At 55.1% G+C, this 18339-nt stretch overlaps 2 protein-coding genes across 7 annotated transcripts; both read left to right on the plus strand.

Annotated features, from left to right (window-relative positions):
* The first annotated feature begins 35 nt into the window (after positions 1–35).
* Positions 36–7609, plus strand: HES4 (hes family bHLH transcription factor 4). Of its 4 annotated transcripts, none has more exons than XM_081306280.1 (6): positions 36–168; positions 254–349; positions 444–531; positions 620–1992; positions 3385–7090; positions 7323–7609. In XM_081306280.1, the coding sequence occupies exons 2-4, from the start codon at positions 269–271 to the stop codon at positions 1003–1005; spliced, it is 555 nt and encodes a 184-aa protein (XP_081162406.1). In that variant the 5' UTR covers positions 36–168; positions 254–268; the 3' UTR covers positions 1006–1992; positions 3385–7090; positions 7323–7609. The 4 variants fall into 4 exon arrangements, with proteins under 4 accessions (XP_081162406.1, XP_081162405.1, XP_081162404.1 ...); XM_081306278.1 differs by having other exon boundaries at positions 40–173; XM_081306279.1 differs by having other exon boundaries at positions 254–531.
* A 5259-nt stretch (positions 7610–12868) lies between these two features.
* PERM1 (PPARGC1 and ESRR induced regulator, muscle 1) lies at positions 12869–18247 on the plus strand. Of its 3 annotated transcripts, none has more exons than XM_081306272.1 (4): positions 12869–12955; positions 13631–16321; positions 16774–16899; positions 17183–18247. In XM_081306272.1, the coding sequence occupies exons 2-4, from the start codon at positions 13891–13893 to the stop codon at positions 17293–17295; spliced, it is 2670 nt and encodes an 889-aa protein (XP_081162398.1). In that variant the 5' UTR covers positions 12869–12955; positions 13631–13890; the 3' UTR covers positions 17296–18247. The 3 variants fall into 3 exon arrangements, with proteins under 3 accessions (XP_081162398.1, XP_081162399.1, XP_081162397.1); XM_081306273.1 differs by having other exon boundaries at positions 12937–14743; positions 14831–16321; XM_081306271.1 differs by having other exon boundaries at positions 12938–16321.
* Positions 18248–18339: the final 92 nt, after the last annotated feature.

The raw sequence follows: 18339 nt of genomic DNA on the forward strand, positions 1-18339 counted from the left end.
GGCTTTTGGCCGGAACCCGCCAGAGGGCGCAAACGCTCTGCCCGGCACCAGAGCGCGGGTGCAGGATGCCGGCAGACACCCCAGAGAAGCCGAGCGCCTCGCCGTGGGCAGGAGCGCAGGCCAGCGCCAGCCCGACCCCAGATAAACCCCGCAGCGCGGCAGAGCACCGTAAGGTGGGTTCCCGCCAGGCGTGGGGGGCTCGGTTGGGGGAGGGGCGGCCGAACGCGGGACTCAGCCGCTGCCCGACCCGCAGTCCTCCAAGCCGATCATGGAGAAGCGGCGCCGAGCGCGCATCAACCAGAGCCTTGCTCAGCTCAAGACCCTCATCCTGGACGCGGTCAGGAAGGATGTAAGTCGGGGCCGAGAAGGGGGCATCCAAGGACTGAGGCTAGCAGAATGGGACGTGGCTGAGTTACAGACCACCACCCTGTCCCTGCCCCCAGAGCTCCCGTCATTCGAAGCTGGAGAAGGCCGACATCCTGGAGATGACGGTGATACATCTGCAAAACCTGCGTCGCTTTCAGGTGACAGGTGAGGCGCGGGTGGCAGCGGCTAGGGGGCGGGAGGCGCACAGCGCCACCGCCCTAGACACGACAGCTGGTCTCTGCTGCTCCCGCAGCCGCACTCAGCTCGGACCCCGCTGTCCTGGGCAAGTACCGTGCAGGCTTCAACGAGTGCCTGGCCGAGGTGACCCGCTTCCTGGCTGGCTGCGAGGGTGTCCCAGCCGAAGTTCGCTCCCGCTTACTCGGCCACCTGGCAGCCTGCCTGCTCCAGCTGGGGTCTTCGCGCCGCTCTGCCTCGCTGCCCGCCGCTGCAGACGAACCGGAGTCCGAGGTCTACGCGGGCCGCCCGCTGCGGCGCTCGTTCGACGGCCCCTTTCCCCTGCTGCGCCCAGGGGCCGCGTTCGCGCCGCTCCTGCCACCTAGGCTGACCCTGGCGCCTCCCGCCGCCTCCAGGATGGGTTCTCCAGGCCGGAGCGGACCCTGGAGGCCGTGGCTACAGTGAACTGCAGCGGGTCCTAGGGCCGCGGCCTTGGCCAAGACTGCAGCAGAGAGTATTTATTTCCAGAGGCTTGGGGTGGTTTTGTGGTCTTTGTGAACAGCCTGGTTCAGGCCCGCAGAGCGCCCAAGTTGGTGGTCTTCTGGCGGCTCGGCCGCCGGCCCTGGGCAGACGCGCCGGTGGGTGCCTCTTTTCCGAGGCCCCGCCTACTCGCAGACCCAGCCCTTTCGTAGACTGGGTCCTCTTCCGGCCCGCCCCGCAGCCGGGGCCTGCTATGGGGCCGCCCCTGCCTCTGGAGCGTGGGGATTGCTTTGGTCCGCGGTCGGGCGGGCGACCCGCTCGGCGACGCTGGGGTGGGAATGGGAAGCGTGCCCAGGCGGCGCAGGCAGGAAGGCTTCCCGGAATGTATCTCAGTACTGGAAGGCGGTCGCACGGCATCACTGGGCAAGTTTTCTTTAAGGGTACTTATCCCAACTTCTCCCCGGACCCTGGGAGGTAGAGATCCGCCTTTTCATGCCCTTGTTTCCCCGGGAGTTGTCCTTCGCTGGGGTGAGGACTGTCTTCTTCCTTGAAAGCTCAAGGTTCAGCACAAAGCCGCCCGCGTCCACCTAGGCCGACCCCCAGGCCTGCACTGGTAGGGGTCCCAGCAGGGAAGGGTGTCTGGGAGAGGCTGGCAGATGGTAATCTGGACTCAGGAGACATTCCTTCTATGAATCCTGAGCCCCTGCCTTTGGATGCAACTCAGGTCACCAAGCAGAAATGCCAGGCCACACTGGGCACGCACCCTGTGCACCCCTGCAGCCACAGTCCTGCTACCCTCAGAGCTGCTGCTGGAGGCTGGGCTCCAGGTGCTTGAGGGAGTAGTCCAGCCGCAAGCTCAGACGGCAGGGAGTCTTCCAGAGCCCTGTGCAAGGTGTACCCAGACCTGCTTCCCAGGGTGGCCGAATTCATCAGACACTTTCCTGGCACCTGCCTGGATGGGCCATCAGGGAGGTGAGTCCCTCTACCACAGGCTTATCTCACCTCTTCCCATGGGTTCGCCTGGGTCCTCCTGGACAGGACCATGGAACCTGGCAGAAGCCTCCAAGTCTCTACCAAGACAGTCACCCTACTCTCTGCCTCCCTGCCTCCCTGGGCTCCCGGGGGCTGGGGCAGTGCCCCTGAACAGCAGGTCACCATGTGGTCCAGCTGCTGTACCCTTGGGTGTAGGTACATGCAGGGACCCTGCTCCCTTTAGATCTGGGTGGAAGGAGAAGGTGGAGGCTGCCCTTGGCAGGAGGGTTGGAGGGATCTGCAGAGGGGTGACTGGAGGAGGGGAGATGTTCAGGGAGGGTAGGGCTCCTGCTGGGAATTGAGACTGGTGGTGGGTAGGGGAGGCCACTTGCTCAGAGTTGGGTTCCAGACACCCTGCAGGGAAAGTAGGACTCTGCCTGGGTGGCCAAAAAGAGGAGGCCAACCAGGATGCCACCTGTGAGGTTGGGCTTCAGATGCCCCCCTCTCCCCAGAAGCAGTAGCATCATCCACCCCTGCCCCTGCCCCTTACTTCTTGATTCCTGGATCTGTTATGGGCACTGTTGCCAAAGGAATCTCTGTGGTGGGGACCAGTTAGCCTTCGGGGACTACTTTGGCTCCACAGGACCCTTATTCTCAGATGGGCAGACCCTCCTGATCTCTATTCCTTGAACTCAGTCCCCTCCCCAATTTTCTCCCCACTCTCTATCTACCTCAGACCACTCCCCTGCTTCAGGCTTCTTCAGCTGTCTGGGTCCAGTGGGACTGTTCTCCCGCCAGCCACACCTGTGTCCTTTCAAACTTAGCACCTGCTTAAAACAGTGAGCTCAACCTCAGCCCATGCTGAGCTAATCAATTGGTGTAAACAGTGTGCAGAATGGGAGTTGGGGTCTCTCCAACCTCAGCCCATGCTGAGCTAATCAATTGGTGTAAACAGTGTGCAGAATGGGAGTTGGGGTCTCTCTTGAGTCAATAGGGAGGTCCTAGGAAGCATGGCCTGGGCTGAAGCTGGGTCCCCAGCAGGGGACACTAAAGGGGTGGTTCTGGGTCTCCCAGGCTGCCCCCCTTCTTCGCAACTGAGAGTGGCTGGGGCTCAGGAGCAGCGAGTCCCCTGCATCTGAGTCTCAGCCTTTCTACACACTAGCCAGGACACTGCTTGACCCTGTTTCCTACCACCACTGTGTGGGCTGAGGCCATATAGACCCTCATCAGGTGCTTTTCTGCAGGGCTGCCCTCATAGTGGGAGCAGCGCCCCCAAATGCAGGGTGTTCCCACTCTCGGGGGGCCTCTTCCTTTCCTCCCTACCCTTCTATATATTTGGGTCTTTCCTTGCCCCCCCCCCCAGCTGTTCATGTCTTTGCTCTTGTCTTACAGAGGCTTCCTGCTGAATAACAGATGGAGTCCCCTTTTCTGGGTGGAGGGGCACTGGTCAGGGCCCTCCCAGTTCATCTCCAACAGCCCCCCTTCCAGCCCCATGCCTGGACTGGACCAAGGGTCAATAAGTGCTCAATTCAGGTGCACTGTCGGCAGGCTACCTGCCTGTGTGGTGGGTCTAACTGGGTCCTCTCCTGTGGCTGGGGGACTGAACAATGACAACAGATTATAGGTATTTGAAATCTGGAGAAGAACTTATCCCTATGGTGACAAAAGTTAGTGGCCAGGCCCATTAAACTCCATGCACTGGAAAATTGGGGCAGGGTCCGGGCTGGGGCTGCTTGGATTCCTGGTTTATGAGAGGTGAGGCCCACTGTTCCCCCTCCCCCTCCTCCCCTCACCTAGCATCCCTGCTCCAAGGCTGTCTGTTTCCTACAGTCCTACCTGTGCCTGGATGCTCTCCCTCTGCTCCCTGGAACCCCTGGGCTACATCAAGGAAACTGGGGCCCTGGCCTGGCAGCCTCCTGGGCACCTCCAATAGTCTCCTCCATGGGCCACATCCCATTGCACCAAGGTTGGCCTATGCAACAGTGGGGCCCTGGAGAGGGGACGGGCTGTCATTCAAGGCAAGGCTGCAGGCTCCTTCCTGTCTGCTCTGGGGAAGCCAGCTGCCCTTTCCATGGAGAGAGCAACATAATAGATGGAGGGGCACTGGACAGCAGTGGCCTCCTGCCAATAGCCATGACAGTGGGTTTAGACATGAATCCCTTGATAGGACCTTGACCGTGACAAGCCCTGTGCCAGCACCTCAGCATGAACTCCTGTGACAGAAGCTGTGAGACCATAGCATTTGTTGCTTTGAGCTGCTAATTTTTTAAATATTTATTTTTTTAGTGTAGTTGGGCCTTTATTTTATTTATTTATTTTTATGTGGTGCTGAGGATGGAACCCAGGGCCTCACATGTGCTGGGCGAGTGCTCTACCACTGAGCTACAACCCCAGCCCCAAGCTGCTAAATTTTTGTTATGCAGCAATAAGTAACAATATTGATAAATTCTATGTAATTTACTGAATACATGCAAGTAGCATTAGCAGTACAGACCCCAGGGGTTAGAAAACGTGCCCAAGGGATTCCAGAGGCCATGGGAGTGAGGAAGAGGTTGCTGGGAGTGAAGTAGGAGCAGCCACTGTGGCCACTGTGATGTGCAGAACTCAGGTGGTGCTACCGCCTACTCTCACCTGGCACAGATTCCCCAAGTGCCTGAACAGCCTGGCGCCCTGGTGGCCTCGCCCCTGCCAGCATTGGGGGTCCCGTCTGGCTGTAACTGAAGGGGCACCCTGGATCAGGGCAGGTGAGGACTCACAGTCCCCAGGTGAATGTGAACCTATGACTTGTGTGCACAGTTATCAGTTGCTGTGATTACTGTGCCTCCTACCCTAGGCAGACAACCTCTCAGGTGGTCCTGCCACCCTTCTGCACAGACACACTTGACCACACTGTCTTGCCCAAGTGGGATATGGGGGCCACAGTGACAGACGCATTAAAACAAATGTCCAGGGCTGGGGTGTAGCTCAGTGGTAGAGCACCTGCCTGGTATGTGTGATGCCCTGAGTTCGATCCTCAGCATTGCATACAAATAAAAAAATAAATAAAAGATCCATTGACAACAACAAAAAAATATATTTTAAACAAACCACCTCCATGGTCACCTCAGAGATGATGCTGACATCCTGCCTGGTCTCAGCACCCACCTGGTGGCTTCAGGCTCACCTGCCTGGCCCTACTGTGAGTAAAGGGCCTGAGGCATGTGTGGATAGGTAGGAGAAGGTCAGGGTAGGACACTCCCAGGAAGAGGGTGCACCTCGCTGTCAAGGGCCTCCTATGGCCACAGGGGATCTTGCCTTTAGCTGGCAAAGCTTCCCCTGCTCCAACAATCCTCACCTGGGTCATCCCCACAGCCCAATGCCATGTCTACATGGGGGCAAATGTTTACCGATTGTTCATGACAGATGCAGGATAAATGAGGGATGGAAGTTTGCAGCAGGAAGCACGTGTCGAACAGGAAACAGACTGAGGGGTACTTGTCCAGACAGACAACTTAGCAGTGGGACAAAGAAGATACGAGATGCCCATGTGGTACTCTGTATGTGTGTGTGTGTAAATGCAGAGAAAAAATTCTAATTAAATGCCTACATCTTTGCTAGTCCCACCAGGAACAAAGGCAAGGTAGTGCTGTTCAATACAGAGAATATCTAACACTATTTGGTTTTGAAAATAGGCACATGGATACACACAGATATATACATTAGATATATGTTTTGCTCAACAAACTCTAATATCTAACAGATTGCTGGGCACATAGCAAGAAAAATTCCAAAGAATACATAGCAGATAGTAAGAATAAATTATGCTTAAATCTTTAGTGTTATGAATTCTTTCTTTAACTTGCTTATACACCTGAAGGTCAGGAGTTCAGATCCATGCCCATGACTATAAAAAAGGTCACCACATTTTGCTTCTCATCACAGGCAGGTCACATCCCTGAAGAGAGTCAGTCTTCTTCCTCAGGGTAGCTGATCTCTTCATGTACCACGAGATACTTCCTTTCCCACCACCTGTGGCTCCAGATATTCACATTCTTCTTCCTGGGTCCTGACACCTTCTCACTTTGCTTCCGAGAAGTACTTGCTTTTCCCAGTGCCTATTATTGTCTCTGAGCCAACTGCTTTTGGCAGTCCCTTCGGATCATTTTCTTCCCTTGCTGGCCTCTTGAGCATCTCCTGGCATTTTCTCTGTCATATGCCAGAAGTGCTCTTAGGCGATTCATCCTGACTCCCACGGTTGCAACATTCGTCAGAATCATGGCTCTGGGATTCTATGATCTGTCCATTAGAACTCATGAAAGCAGGAAGGGTGGCTCTGGGGCCTCAGAGACGAAGTGACAGCGAAGGGTGCACCCTCAATTCTTGATCCCTTCCCATGACCTCTCAAGGCCCCAGGTACAGTGGAGCCCTGGCCTCGGCTCTCCCATCCAGCCCAGGGTAAGGCCAAGCTTTTTCCTTGAGGTGGACCAGGAAGAATTGAAAGTAAATGGAGACTCACCTGGGCATCATCTGGTTGAGCATGAGCAACTGCCTCCAGCTCAGCCTTAGGAGGAGATGCACCATGGAAATTCCAGGCCCAGGGGAGGAGCATCCCAGACACAGGATATGGTCTGTCCTTGCCATAAAATAGTATGTGACAATAAGAAAGTGAGGCACTGGCACCCCTGCAGACTGGGTGAGCCTGAGAATGTGCCAAGGAAAGAGCACTGGACACGAAGGCCACACGGCACTCGCCCATTTACATGACCCTTCCAGTTTGCCAATGATGGAAGGTGAATCTGTGCTTGGCTGGAGCTGGCGGGGGGACCCCTGCAGAACCCATCCTGATGGAGCTGCACAACTCGGACCAGAGAGTCAAGTGTAAGTGGAGGAATTGTATGACGTGCCAATAAAGCTTTGAACCCCCCCCCCCCACCAAAAGCAACCAAGAGAAAGAAAAGTGCAACTAGAGAAAACAGGCACATTCAGGAGGAATAATAAAACAACGGGTGACAGCAGATTTCTTGTGGGAACAATGCAAAAGAGAAGACAGTCACCTCTTCACAGTACTTGAAGCAGAAACTGACCCTTATATACATATGTTCAGCTGACATGGACAGAGGTGGAAACTGACCCGTGTACAATGTGGTCAGCTGACATGGACAGAGGTGGAAACTGACCCGTGTACAATGTGGTCAGCTGACATTGGACAGAGGTGGAAACTGACCCGTGTACAATGTGGCCAGCTGACATTGGACAGAGGTGGAAACTGACCCGTGTACAATGTGGTCAGCTGACATGGACAGAGGTGGAAACTGACCCGTGTACAATGTGGTCAGCTGACATGGACAGAGGTGGAAACTGACCCGTGTACAATGTGGTCAGCTGACATTGGACAGAGGTGGAAAGACCCTTCTGTGGGAAAGGAAAGTCTCTTCAGGGAGAGACTCAGGGACAACTGGATGTGCATGTCTGAACCAGTTAACCCCACTTCATGCCACCACAGGTTAACCCAAATAGAACACAGCCCTCAGAGCAAAGTCCAACTACAGAACTTTCTGGAGAAAATTTAGATACAAAACCAGAACAGTGCATGGGAAAAAAAAAAAGGCTGAATAACTGGCTTTATCAAAAGTAAAAATTTGAAGGCTGGGAATGTAACTCAAGGCAGAGCACTTGCCCAGCAAGCTTGGGTTTTGGGCTTATGTGCACGCGCGCGCTTGCTTTCCAAGAGACACTGTTGAAAATGAAAACATAAGCCTCAGCCTGGGAGAAACACGCAAGTCACACGCAGGGTGCTGCCCTTTAGACCGTGACGGTCTCCCCAAGGCCCATTGCTAAAGGCCTGCAGTACTGATGGGAGCTGGTGAGGCCTGCAGGAGGTAGGGCCCCAGGGGAGGAGGGTCTGCTGGAACCCGGCCCTTTGCTCTGTCTCTTCTTCCTGGCTGCCATGAGGTAAAGACCTTCTCCAGCACTTGCTCCTTCCCATGGCATGCTAGCTTGACGCGGGTCCAAAGCAGTGGGCCCTAGTAGCCATGGACCAAAGTCTCTGAAGAAGTCTTTCCTCCTTCTCAGTTGGTTCTCAGGTGTTTGGTCAGTGACAGCTGATTCCATAGGTGGAGACACACTGATAAACAGAGTGTGCACAGAATCCTCAAGCTGAATCATAAAAAAACAACCTAAATAAGAAAATTAGATTTGGTCAGTTATTTCACCAAAGAAGACGTATGAATGGCAAATGCATCCAGGAAAGCACACAGGATGTCACATGGAAGGCAAATTAAACCTCAAGGAGACACCACAGCACACCTGCTGGCATGACCAGACAAGACTGGCCAGGCCACGGACTGGGCATCTGGAACATTCCATCCCCACTGGGGGACCGTGGAACTGTATAGCCATCCTGGATGGCCAGTGGGGGTGGCTCAGTGGCAGAGCGCCTGACCACCTGACCTGGACCCGGTTCATCCCTAGCACCATTACAAAACAAAACCAGGACTGAGGTTGTGGCTCAGAGGTAGAGCACTCACCTGGCACATACAGGCACTGGGTTCGATCCTCAGCACCACATATATAAAGAAAGTATTGTGTCCATTTATAACTTGAAAAAAAATATATATATATATAAATATATAAAACAGAACAAAGCAACAAAACAAAACTAAAAGCAAACACACTGGCAATAGTTGGGCAGTTTCTTAAAAAGATAAATGCATAGCCACTACATGACGTAGCCAATCCATTCCCAGGTATTTACCCCAAAGAAACAAGAACTTGTACTCATACACGAACTTTCACACAAATTTCAAAACAGCTTTATAAGTAATAGCCAACATTTATAAATACCCCAAATGTTCACCAACATATTAATTAGTGGTAGCAAATTGTGATATATCCAACAATAGAATATTTATCATTTAAAAAATTTGGTATGGGGCTGGGGTTGTAGCTTAGTGGCTGAGCGCTTGCCTCACATGTGTGAGGCACTGGGTTTGATCCTCAGCACCACATAAAAAATAAATAAATAAAACAAAGATATTGTGTCCATCTACAACTAATTTTTTTAAAATTTTGATATATGCAGTAGTATGGGTGAGTCTTAATACTGTATGGCAACGCCAGGCATACTGTTCTCTTTTTTACTGTATGAACAAGCATGTGCCACTTCGTAGTGACGAAAAGCAGACTGATGGTTCCCTAGGAGGGAGGAAGGAATCACAGAGGGGCACAAGAACCTTTGGGCAAAGGAGATGTCATCTCTCTGTATTATGGCCATGATTTCTGAGTATATTCATATGTCAAAGCCTAGCACATAGTACACTTTAAATATTTACAGTTTATTATGCATGATCATGCCTCAGTAAAACTATTTCAAAACAACAGGAAGAAGCCCACCCTTTACCAAGCTTATTTATTTATTTATTTATTTATTTATTTATTTATTTAGTGCCAGGGATTGAACCTAAGTGTTCTTAACCACTGAGGCACATCCCCAACCTCTTTTAATTAATTAATTTTTTAAAAAAAATTTTGAGACAGGGTATTGCTAGGGCCTAAGTTGCTGAGGCTGGCTTTGAATTGGAGATCCTCCTGCCTCAGCCTCCCCAGTCACTTGGGTTGCAGACACGCACCACTATGCCCAGCTTTAATGAGTATCTAAGACAGCATGGAATGCATTAGTTGCTCATTGAAAGTTAGCTCTTGCTTTTGAGAGCTGTCTCAAGTTCAAGGGCTTGAAAGGGACCACATGGTTTCAGGAAAGGGCTTGGCAATCCCCCAGGAACCTCCATCTTATCCCTCTCCTATCTGGATGGCAGGGGTCAGGACCCAGGGACCCCAGGCAGAGTGGCTTTAAGGTTGTCTTTTTCGCTGAGGAGTCCTGATGCCCTCTAGTGGTATTCAGGGGTACAGCACTCTTCCTTGACCCACTCCCTCCTGTGTAGTAGGGGACTCAGCTGCTTGGATAGGTCTGGCCATCTCTTCTTCACCCAATCACTTGGCCCACTGACCAGGTGCTTGTCTCTGCCAGTAATGGAGGCTCCACAGTAGAGCTGAGTCGTGAGCGTGGCATATTCTTCCTCCCTGTGTTGAGGCAGGCCACCACCAGGAAGGTTCACAGGGCATGGGAATGAAGGAAGGGCTGTCTTCTGAAGGCTGGGTCAGCTCCACCTGACCTATGAGGTTTGTTCTCATCAAACCTGCTGACTCTCTCTCCAGTCCTGCCCACAGCTCCCCTCCCCAGCCTGGAGCGGCCTCCTGCCTCCCTGGGGCCCTGTGTTCCCTCTCCAAGGGACGGCGGGTAGTTGTCTAAAAGCCTGTGATAGATCTGTCATCTCCTGCCCCAAGATCCCTGCAGTCTTTTCATCTCCCTGTGGGCCGTGTGGGACTTGGTTGTGTGCTCCTTCACACACACGTGGTGCCTCTGAGACGTGACCAGATGCCACTGCCCTGCCTGGCAGGACGTGGTACTGGGCCCCAGGGCCATATGGACATGAAACAGTATGCCGTGACCCAGGAAAACCAGTGCCAGGCAGCTGCAGATCCAAGTGTGGAAGATAAAGCGATGAAGATTTGTGTAAAAACAAGAATATTCTTGTGGTTTGGGGGGGTGCAAAGAGTTCTTTAAAAAATGAAGAAGTGGAGCTGGGGTTGTAGCTCAGTGGTAGAGCGCTGGCCTAGCACACGTGAGGCACTAGGTTCAAACCTCAGCACCACATTAAAAAAAATGAAATAAAGATATTACTTAAAAAAAAAAAAACAGGGCTAGGGATGTGGCTCAAGCGGTAGCGCGCTCGTCTGGCATGCGTGCGGCCCGGGTTCGATCCTCAGCACCACATACAAAGATGTTGTATCCGCCAAATACTAAAAAATAAATATTAAAAATTCTCTCTCTCTCTCACTGTCTCTCTCTCTTTAAAAAAAAAAAACAATGAAAAAGTACTAAGCAACAATTTTTGCAAAAGTACTATGTTAAATTAAAAACTTCTGTTCATCAAAAGTCATGCTTAATTGGGCTGAGGATGTGGCTCAATGATGTTTGCCCCACATTGCCGGCCCTGGCTTCCATCCCAGCACCCAGCACAAAGAAGGTGGAAGAGGAGACACTGCAAACCCACACAGGCACAGAGTGATATGAGCGCACCACAGAAGCATGTCCACACAGCAGCAGTGATGAAGTTTGACCCTCACAGTAACTTGATGGCGTTGCAGAGACAGATGCCCAAAGGAGGCCACAGAGCCCCTGCCCTGTGATTGGGGGATGTGTCGGCACACTGCTTGGGGACTCCCTGGGCAGAACCTTCTACAGCTCACCCAGGGCTCCTGAAAAAGCTCCAGAATGTTCACAGCAGTCATGCCTGCACAGCCGCCAGCTGGGACACTTCACCCACAGGCAGACAGCCACAGGGCAGATGTGCACGTGGCCAGCCCTCGCTGGGCGCTCCACTGCAGCCCCTTCTGGCATGGCTGCCTCCTGAACCATGAGCAGCCTGGAGTTGGGGAGCAGATTCGAAGTGCGGTGGGGTAGGGCTCCTCTCACAGCTCCAGCCAGGTTGGGCTGGCCTGGCCCAGGCAGCTGGTGAGAGGCAGAAAGTTTGAGGTCCATTTTCGGAATATAGTATTTAGTTTCAACTGGGATGTAGAGACCCACTTGTAGCCATTTTTAACCACAGCCATTCTCTCCACTACCCCAATGTCAAAAGTAGCTAGTTGCATAGATTGTAACCCCAAGGCACTCCTATCAGTGCAAGGGTACAGCACTACATTAGGGATAAAAGCAGGTGGGCTGCCCACCCAGGTGTGCCTGTTCAGTGCCACACCCTTCTGCAGAAGTCTGCCTTGCCACCCACTTCCCAGCACCTCCTGCAGGCACACACACTCAGATCAAAGAGCCAACCCTCCACCTGGCCTGCCATCAGCTTCCTGCCGGACCCTGCAGCCTCTTGGCTCATCGAGGCCTTGGGCTCCTCTGGGCACTCCTGCTCCATCTCCCAGAACATGCTGCTTGTGAATGAGCTTGCTCCCTGTCCTGTTCAGATGCATGTTGTCTGACTCCCCTGCTTTTCCTCTTGTCCTCTGACTCGGGGCCTGTCTGCGAATGGCCACCAATCCTGCCCTAGAGGACCTGGAGGGTGCCCCTGCTCTGCAGCTGAAGCAGGGTTAAGGACAGGTTCATGTGACCCAACTCTGCCACTGACTTTGTGGCTGTGTGCACATTACTCACCCTCTCTGTGCCTCATAACCTTCAGGAATAAGGGAATCCTGATTCCCCTCTCAGAATGGATGAGTTTCAGAGAAGTGTTCAGGGGCTTGCAAAGATTCTGTATCGCCCTGCCAGACTCTTCCTGAGGAAAAGGCCACCCCATCCTGGGTCTGTCCACAAGAGTTGAGTCAGGAATGAAACCACTTTGTACCCCCAGCCCTTCCGGACCTTCTCTGAGGCCCATTATGGGAGGCCTCCACAGAGAGCAAAGAATGCCCCCACCTGCTCTCAAGTCCACCATCAGGTTCAGCCGTGCCTTGGGGGGACTCTGTGATCCCAGGAGGTTGGCCAGGGAGGCACAGTCCTGCCCTGGGTGGGTGAGGGTTCATCTGAAAAACTGGGCGGGAGACACTCTGGAGGCAGGGTACACATGGGCCTGAGGCTCGTGGCAAGATGGAGGTACAGGCAGCCTCCTGCCTGGGAAAGGGAGGCCTGTGCAGGGCTGGTCACTGGTCAGCATTCTCTGGCCAGAGTCTGCTGTGACCTTTGCTGGCACCAACTCTGGGCCTGGATCTGCACCAGGACGACGTCCATCACGTAACTGAAGGCTCCTCAAATGCCATCTATTTGTGGCCTGAGCCCTGACTGGCACGAGTCATGTGTGCACAGGGATGAGGTATTTTGGGCAGTAGGGGTGGAGCCTGCAGGGAGAGCATAGCACCATGCTGCCCTGGAACAAGCTGTGTGAACTCCCAATTCCACTGCCCGGCTGGCTGCCTAGACCAGGTAGGAGGTGATCAGCCCCACACTCCTGTCCAAGGCTCCCATTAGCAAAGAGCCCCCAGGCCAGAGAGGAGGGCTCGAGTCAGTGGGCAGGAAGCCACCGTACTCTGGTCTCCAGACAGCTTTGGCTCAGGACTGTCCCAGCCAGTGACCTCCTTTCCTCTGGGTCTGGCAGTGTCTCACCAAGAGCCTAAGAGCAGCCCCCATGAGGCAGAGGCTGGCTCTCACCAGCTCAGGTGAACTCAGCCAGGGGTGCAGATCCTGAGGATAATGTGAGGGGGCCATTGGGAGTCAGGGACTCAGCTCTGCTCTGTGACATCCAGCCCAAGCTTTTCCTGCTGACCCCTGAGCCAGCTCTGACCTTGGTGAGCTCAGAGGAATCTTGTCCCAGCCAAAGCTGGTGAAGGTCATTGCCCAAGGCTGGTCACCTCCTGGACACTGCAGCCTCCAGTCTGTGACCTGCTGCCAACTAGAGCATGCTGGGACCGCCCAGGGCTGACCATCTCCGGGGGCCCTGATCCGTGGCGGGTTGTCCTGGTGCAGTCTGCTCTGAGGGAGCAGAGGCAGTCAGGAGGTCAGAAAGGCTGCTGAGCAGGGCTCAGGGCTGCTGGGGGGGGGGGGAGGCAAATGCCATGAATGCTGGGTTACCCACTAATCCAGGGTCATGTTTGATTGCAGGAAAGTGGCAGTGTGTTGTGATAAAGTTACTATTTAGAGATGATTAGGAGACAAGGCAAGTGGGAGCCGAGGATTTTTTTAATTCAGAAGAAAGGTTTTTGCTTTCTTTCAGGGTGGAGATGGTGTACCAGGGAGATGGGGGGCACCCCTGGGGTGGGTGGGGTGGTAGCCAGGTGAGCAGGTTGGTGCCCAGAGCCTGGACCTGTGAAGACTCCACCCGGCCCCAAGTTCTGCTGCCTCTCCAGCACCTCTGTTGACCCATGATGGACAACTTCCAGTACAGCGTCCAGCTCAGTGACCAGGACTGGGCTGAGTTCTCTGCCACTGCTGATGAGTGTGGTCTCCTGCAGGCTGGCCTAGCCTCTGGAGATGAGCTCTTGTCCAGTGATATTGACCAAGGGGACAGCAGTGGCAGCAGCCCCCCTGGGCCCCCACCCCTTCTTACTGGGCAGCTTGCTCCCAGGAGGAGGGGCTGTCAGAGCTGTGAAGAGGAGGACGCCGTGGCCACAGGACAGCTGGTCAGAAGGTCTCAGGGTGAGCCTGTCCTGGCTCTGGGACCTGGTCAGCAGGCAGCCGGCACGTCCGCACAGTCAGAAGTTCTTCTGTCCCTTGGCTCAGGTGCTGCCCCTCCCGGTCAGTGCTCAGTCCTCCCACGGTCAGCAGCTTCCAGAGAGGAGATGCAGAGGCTCCTGCAGGGCCCGGCCCCCTGCCCCCCTGGTGAGCCCCCTCGGAGTCCCGAGTCTCCTGGCTTCAGCCCCACCTCCCAGAAACCCCCCGACAGCCCTGGAGCCCCAGCACGGAGCCCTGGGCGCAAGAAGAGACGTACTGTGGGTGCAAAGGGGGGAGGGCGCTCAGGAGCCCCAGGCCCTGCTGTTGCCCATCTGGGCTCCCTGCTGCCCACTGAGACCAGGCCTGAGGAGGGCACTGGCCTGGCTGAGTCCAGGGGCAAGGGGTTTGTGGCTGCGGCAGCAAAGCTGACAGCAGGAGCCCAGCAGGACACACTGGAGCCAGACTCTGCAGGTGCTCCGGAGCTGAGTGTTTGTCCCCCTGAGCATGCTGCCAGTCCAGGGCCAGACTGGGGTCTGTGTACACCTATGCCTGTCACTGAGCAAGGTACAGACCAGATCAGAATAACTCCTAGAGCTCAGCTACACACGGTATCCATATCTGTTCAGGAAACTCACCCAAATGTCTCCCCAGCTAAGCCAGATGTGGCTCTGTCTACACCTGCCTCCAAGCCTCAAATTGACATGGGTCTGTCTATACCTGCTTGTAAGATTCAACCCAACATGAATCTGTGTATGCTTGACTCTGAGCCTCAACCTGATGTGGCTTTCTCTACACCTGCCTCCAAACCTCAGCCTGACATGGCTTCATCTACACCTGCCTCTGCGCCTCCACCCAACATGGGTCTGTCTATGCCTGCCTCTGAGTCTCAACCCAATGTGGCTTTGTCTGTGCCTGCCTCCAAACCTCAGTCTGATGTGACTTTGTCTACACCTGCATGCAAGCCTCAACCCAACATGGCTTCATCTACATCTCCCTCTGAAAGTCTACCCAACATGGATTTGTCTACACCTGCCTCCAAACTCCAACCTGATGAGGCTTTATCTACACCTGCCTCCAAGCCTCAACCTGACATGGCCATGTCTACATCTGCCTCTGAGCCTCAGCGTGTCCAGACTGGATCTACACCTGTCTCCACACCAAGAGTGTGTGTGGACCTGCATGCAGCAGCGGTGGATTCCTCTACTCTTGTCTCTGTGGCCCTGCCGTGCACAGCTCTGCCGCACTCTGTTTCCAAGGCTGAGTCTGAAGCACCTGTATCCACACCTGCCCCCAGAGCCAGTGCTGCTGAGCCCTCCTGGGCCCCTGTCCCCCAAGCAGGGTCTGACACTGTGGGGACAGAGGTGATTGTTCCTCCTGGGGGACCCCAAGAGAAGCCCAGAGAGCAGCCCTCTAAAGGGACCCCAGGACCCCCTGAGGGCAAGCCCCTGCAGGGCCCCATGCAGGCTCCCAAGAGGAAGAAGGTACGATTTTCTATGGCAGTGCCCAGACCGGAGAAGCCAAGGTCAGCAGGGGCCGAGGGCCCACCCTCTCCAGTCACACCCCGGCCCTCAGCCCTCAGAATGGCAATGGGGGGCCATGAGGGGTCTGCAGCCTGGAACACTGTGGCAGTTGGGCCCCGGCCCCCCCAGCCACGGATCCTCAAGCACCTGCCGCCCCCTGCCCCTTCTGCTTCAGTGAGGCCTGGACTGGGCAGCAGCTATGCAGTAACCCTCCCAGAGGCCTATGAGTTCTTCTTTTGTGACACCATTGAGGAGGAGGACGAAAGTGTGGCAGAGGAGGGAGCCAGCCAGGCCCTAGGCGAAGTCCAGTGGCCGGACACATGCGAGTTCTTCTTCCGGGATTTCCAGGGCCAGATGCCCCAGCATCAGGGGTGCTGTTCCCCAGCTGCAGCCCCACTCCCGAGGGTCGAGGCTGTGCCAGTGGCACCCCCTGGTGACCTGGTGCCCATTTCTATCCCTGAGGCCTACGAACACTTCCTTGAGGAGGATGGGTTTGGGGGTGTGCTGCCATCCCTTCTCCAGCTGCAGGCCTCAGAGCACCCCAGGGAAGCGGGGCCCAGGATCTCGCCTGAGCCCAGCCCAGCCACAGTGGAACAACTCAGCCTGGCGGTCAGGCGGGCAGGTGCGTTCTGCTTAGGCCCTAAGTCCATCCAGGTCTGGGAACACACTGTCCAGGGAGCCCAGCCAGAAGGGCCATGGGGGTGGGGATGGAGCATGATCTTGGGTCAACATCCTCTGGGTGGGGGGGGGCTTGGGAACCTGTGGGGAGGTCAGGGCAAGCTCCAGGAATCCCAGGACATAGTCCACATGGGGTGGCTGAGGCCAGGCACCATGGCCATTCAGGGGTCTGACCCGAGTCCAGGCCCAAATGCCGGGAAAGCCCATCTCTAAATCACCTCTAGCAGGATAGGTGCTGGGGGTGCTCTGACTTGGGCCTTAGTGAGGCAGGTGATAGCAGCACAGGTGATTCTTAGGACTGGTGTGTCTAGGGTACACATGTCCCAGGGTGGACGTGTCCTGGCAGGCGTGTCTCAGGGTGCAGCAGTCAAGCTCTGGTGTACTTCTCTCTCCTAGGGGAGCTCTGCAGTCCCCTGGCCTCCTCTCCCTTCAGTCAGAATGACATGTGTCTGGTGTTTGTGGCTTTTGCCACCTGGGCTGTGAGAACCTCAGATCTACATACCCCGGATGCTTGGAAAACAGGTGTGGGGCTCTGGGGGCAGAGGGAGCTTGTGCCTAGGAGTCAGAGGGAGGGGCTTCCTTGTTCAGCCTCACCTGGGCCCCTAGGGAGGAGGTGTGCACCGAGGGAGGAGGTGTGCGCTGGAGGCACAGATTCTCCCCAGCTCTGCTTCTCCCCTGCCGACCGGCTTCCACTCCATTGCTCTTTCCCGCTGGCCTTGTCCTGCCCTCTGAGGACTGAGTCATGTGGCCAGAAAGGGATGACTGGCAGGAGCCGGCACCAGGAGACCTTGTGCTTCTCTTTCAGTCTTGCTGGCCAACCTTGGCACCATCTCTGCCATCCGCTACTTCCGCAGGCGGGTGAGGCGAGGGCGCAGTCCCAGCCGCAGCTGTAGCCGCAGCCCAAGTCCCACCTCCTAGCAGCCAGACCTGGACCACGAAGACGCAGGACAGGAGACAAGCATGGTGCCAGGAGGTGCTGCCCTCCTCCTTGCCCTCTGACCCCTGTCTTCCAGGGCGTCCAGGAGGGAGCCAGTGTCTGTGGAGCTGGCTCCCTTGGACTCCACCTGAGGCCCAGCCAGGGGCTGAGGCCGCTCCCCTCCCCTTGGAGGGAGGAAGTTTGGAATTCTGGGTGGGTAGGGACTGAGCAGGGAACTAGTTAATAGGGTATTGAATTAGCAGATGAAAAGCACAGGGCATCCAGTTAAATTTGAATTTCAGACATGCAATATTTGGGATAAATTTACACTAAGAAATTATTGTTGATGATCTGAAATCTAACTTAACTGGGCATTGTGTTTCATCTGGTTATAGGTTGGGGGGAAGTGGCAGGAGAAGATACTGGAATTAGGAGTGGCAGAGAGGGGCAAGGCAGTGCTGGGTTTGGGTGGGGTCAGGACAGGGATGCTAGGGGCCATAGGAGCTAGGGGCATGTTCTAGGGCATCTGCCCTGCTCACAAGAGCCTCTTGAACCCTGAGCCCCAAAGGACATGGTCAAGGTAGTGGTGGTGGGTAGACCTGGGCAGATACCCAGACACCTCCAGTGGTGGCTGCAGCCCCTGTGGTGGGGAGTCTATGGGGCAGGACCTTGGCTCCTCTGAGGAGACCTGGATGAGGATTCAGGCAGAACCTGGTGGCCTCACCCATGAGGACTTGGCTTGGAATTGTCCCTGCTCCCATGGGTCAGCTGGTGTGGTGGTCAAGGCTGAGAGTCAGAGATGGGGTGGGAAGGTGAGTGGGGCCGGAGGTGGCAGAGCAGTGGCAGGGGGTCTGCCCAGGGCAGTGTGCACAGGGTCTTCAGGATGCTGGGAGATTCCTGGTTCCTTGGTGGAGGACACAGGTAGACAGCACCAATAAAATCCCCTCTCTCTTCCTTGTTTATGGCATCAGTGTCTGACTAGCCCCATCCATACACCCAAGCACTGACCCCCACCCCTGCCCACTTTGAGGGACACCTTCACGCCT

Source organism: Spermophilus citellus (genome assembly GCF_964194105.1).
Source record: "Spermophilus citellus genome assembly, chromosome: 9".
Lineage (NCBI taxonomy): Eukaryota > Metazoa > Chordata > Mammalia > Rodentia > Sciuridae > Spermophilus > Spermophilus citellus.

What these genes read in the sequence shown, in the direction of transcription:
- HES4 (XM_081306277.1), top strand. Translation starts at nt 66, where the DNA reads ATGCCGGCAGACACCCCAGAGAAGCCGAGCGCCTCGCCGTGGGCAGGA. An exon ending in GCGCGGCAGAGCACCGTAAG is followed by an intron (nt 174 to 253) that starts GTGGGTTCCCGC and finishes CCCGACCCGCAG; the next exon opens with TCCTCCAAGCCGATCATGGA. An exon ending in GCGTCGCTTTCAGGTGACAG is followed by an intron (nt 532 to 619) that starts GTGAGGCGCGGG and finishes CTGCTCCCGCAG; the next exon opens with CCGCACTCAGCTCGGACCCC.
- PERM1 (XM_081306272.1), top strand. Translation starts at nt 13,891, where the DNA reads ATGATGGACAACTTCCAGTACAGCGTCCAGCTCAGTGACCAGGACTGG. An exon ending in CCTGGCGGTCAGGCGGGCAG is followed by an intron (nt 16,322 to 16,773) that starts GTGCGTTCTGCT and finishes TCTCTCTCCTAG; the next exon opens with GGGAGCTCTGCAGTCCCCTG. An exon ending in CCCGGATGCTTGGAAAACAG is followed by an intron (nt 16,900 to 17,182) that starts GTGTGGGGCTCT and finishes CTTCTCTTTCAG; the next exon opens with TCTTGCTGGCCAACCTTGGC.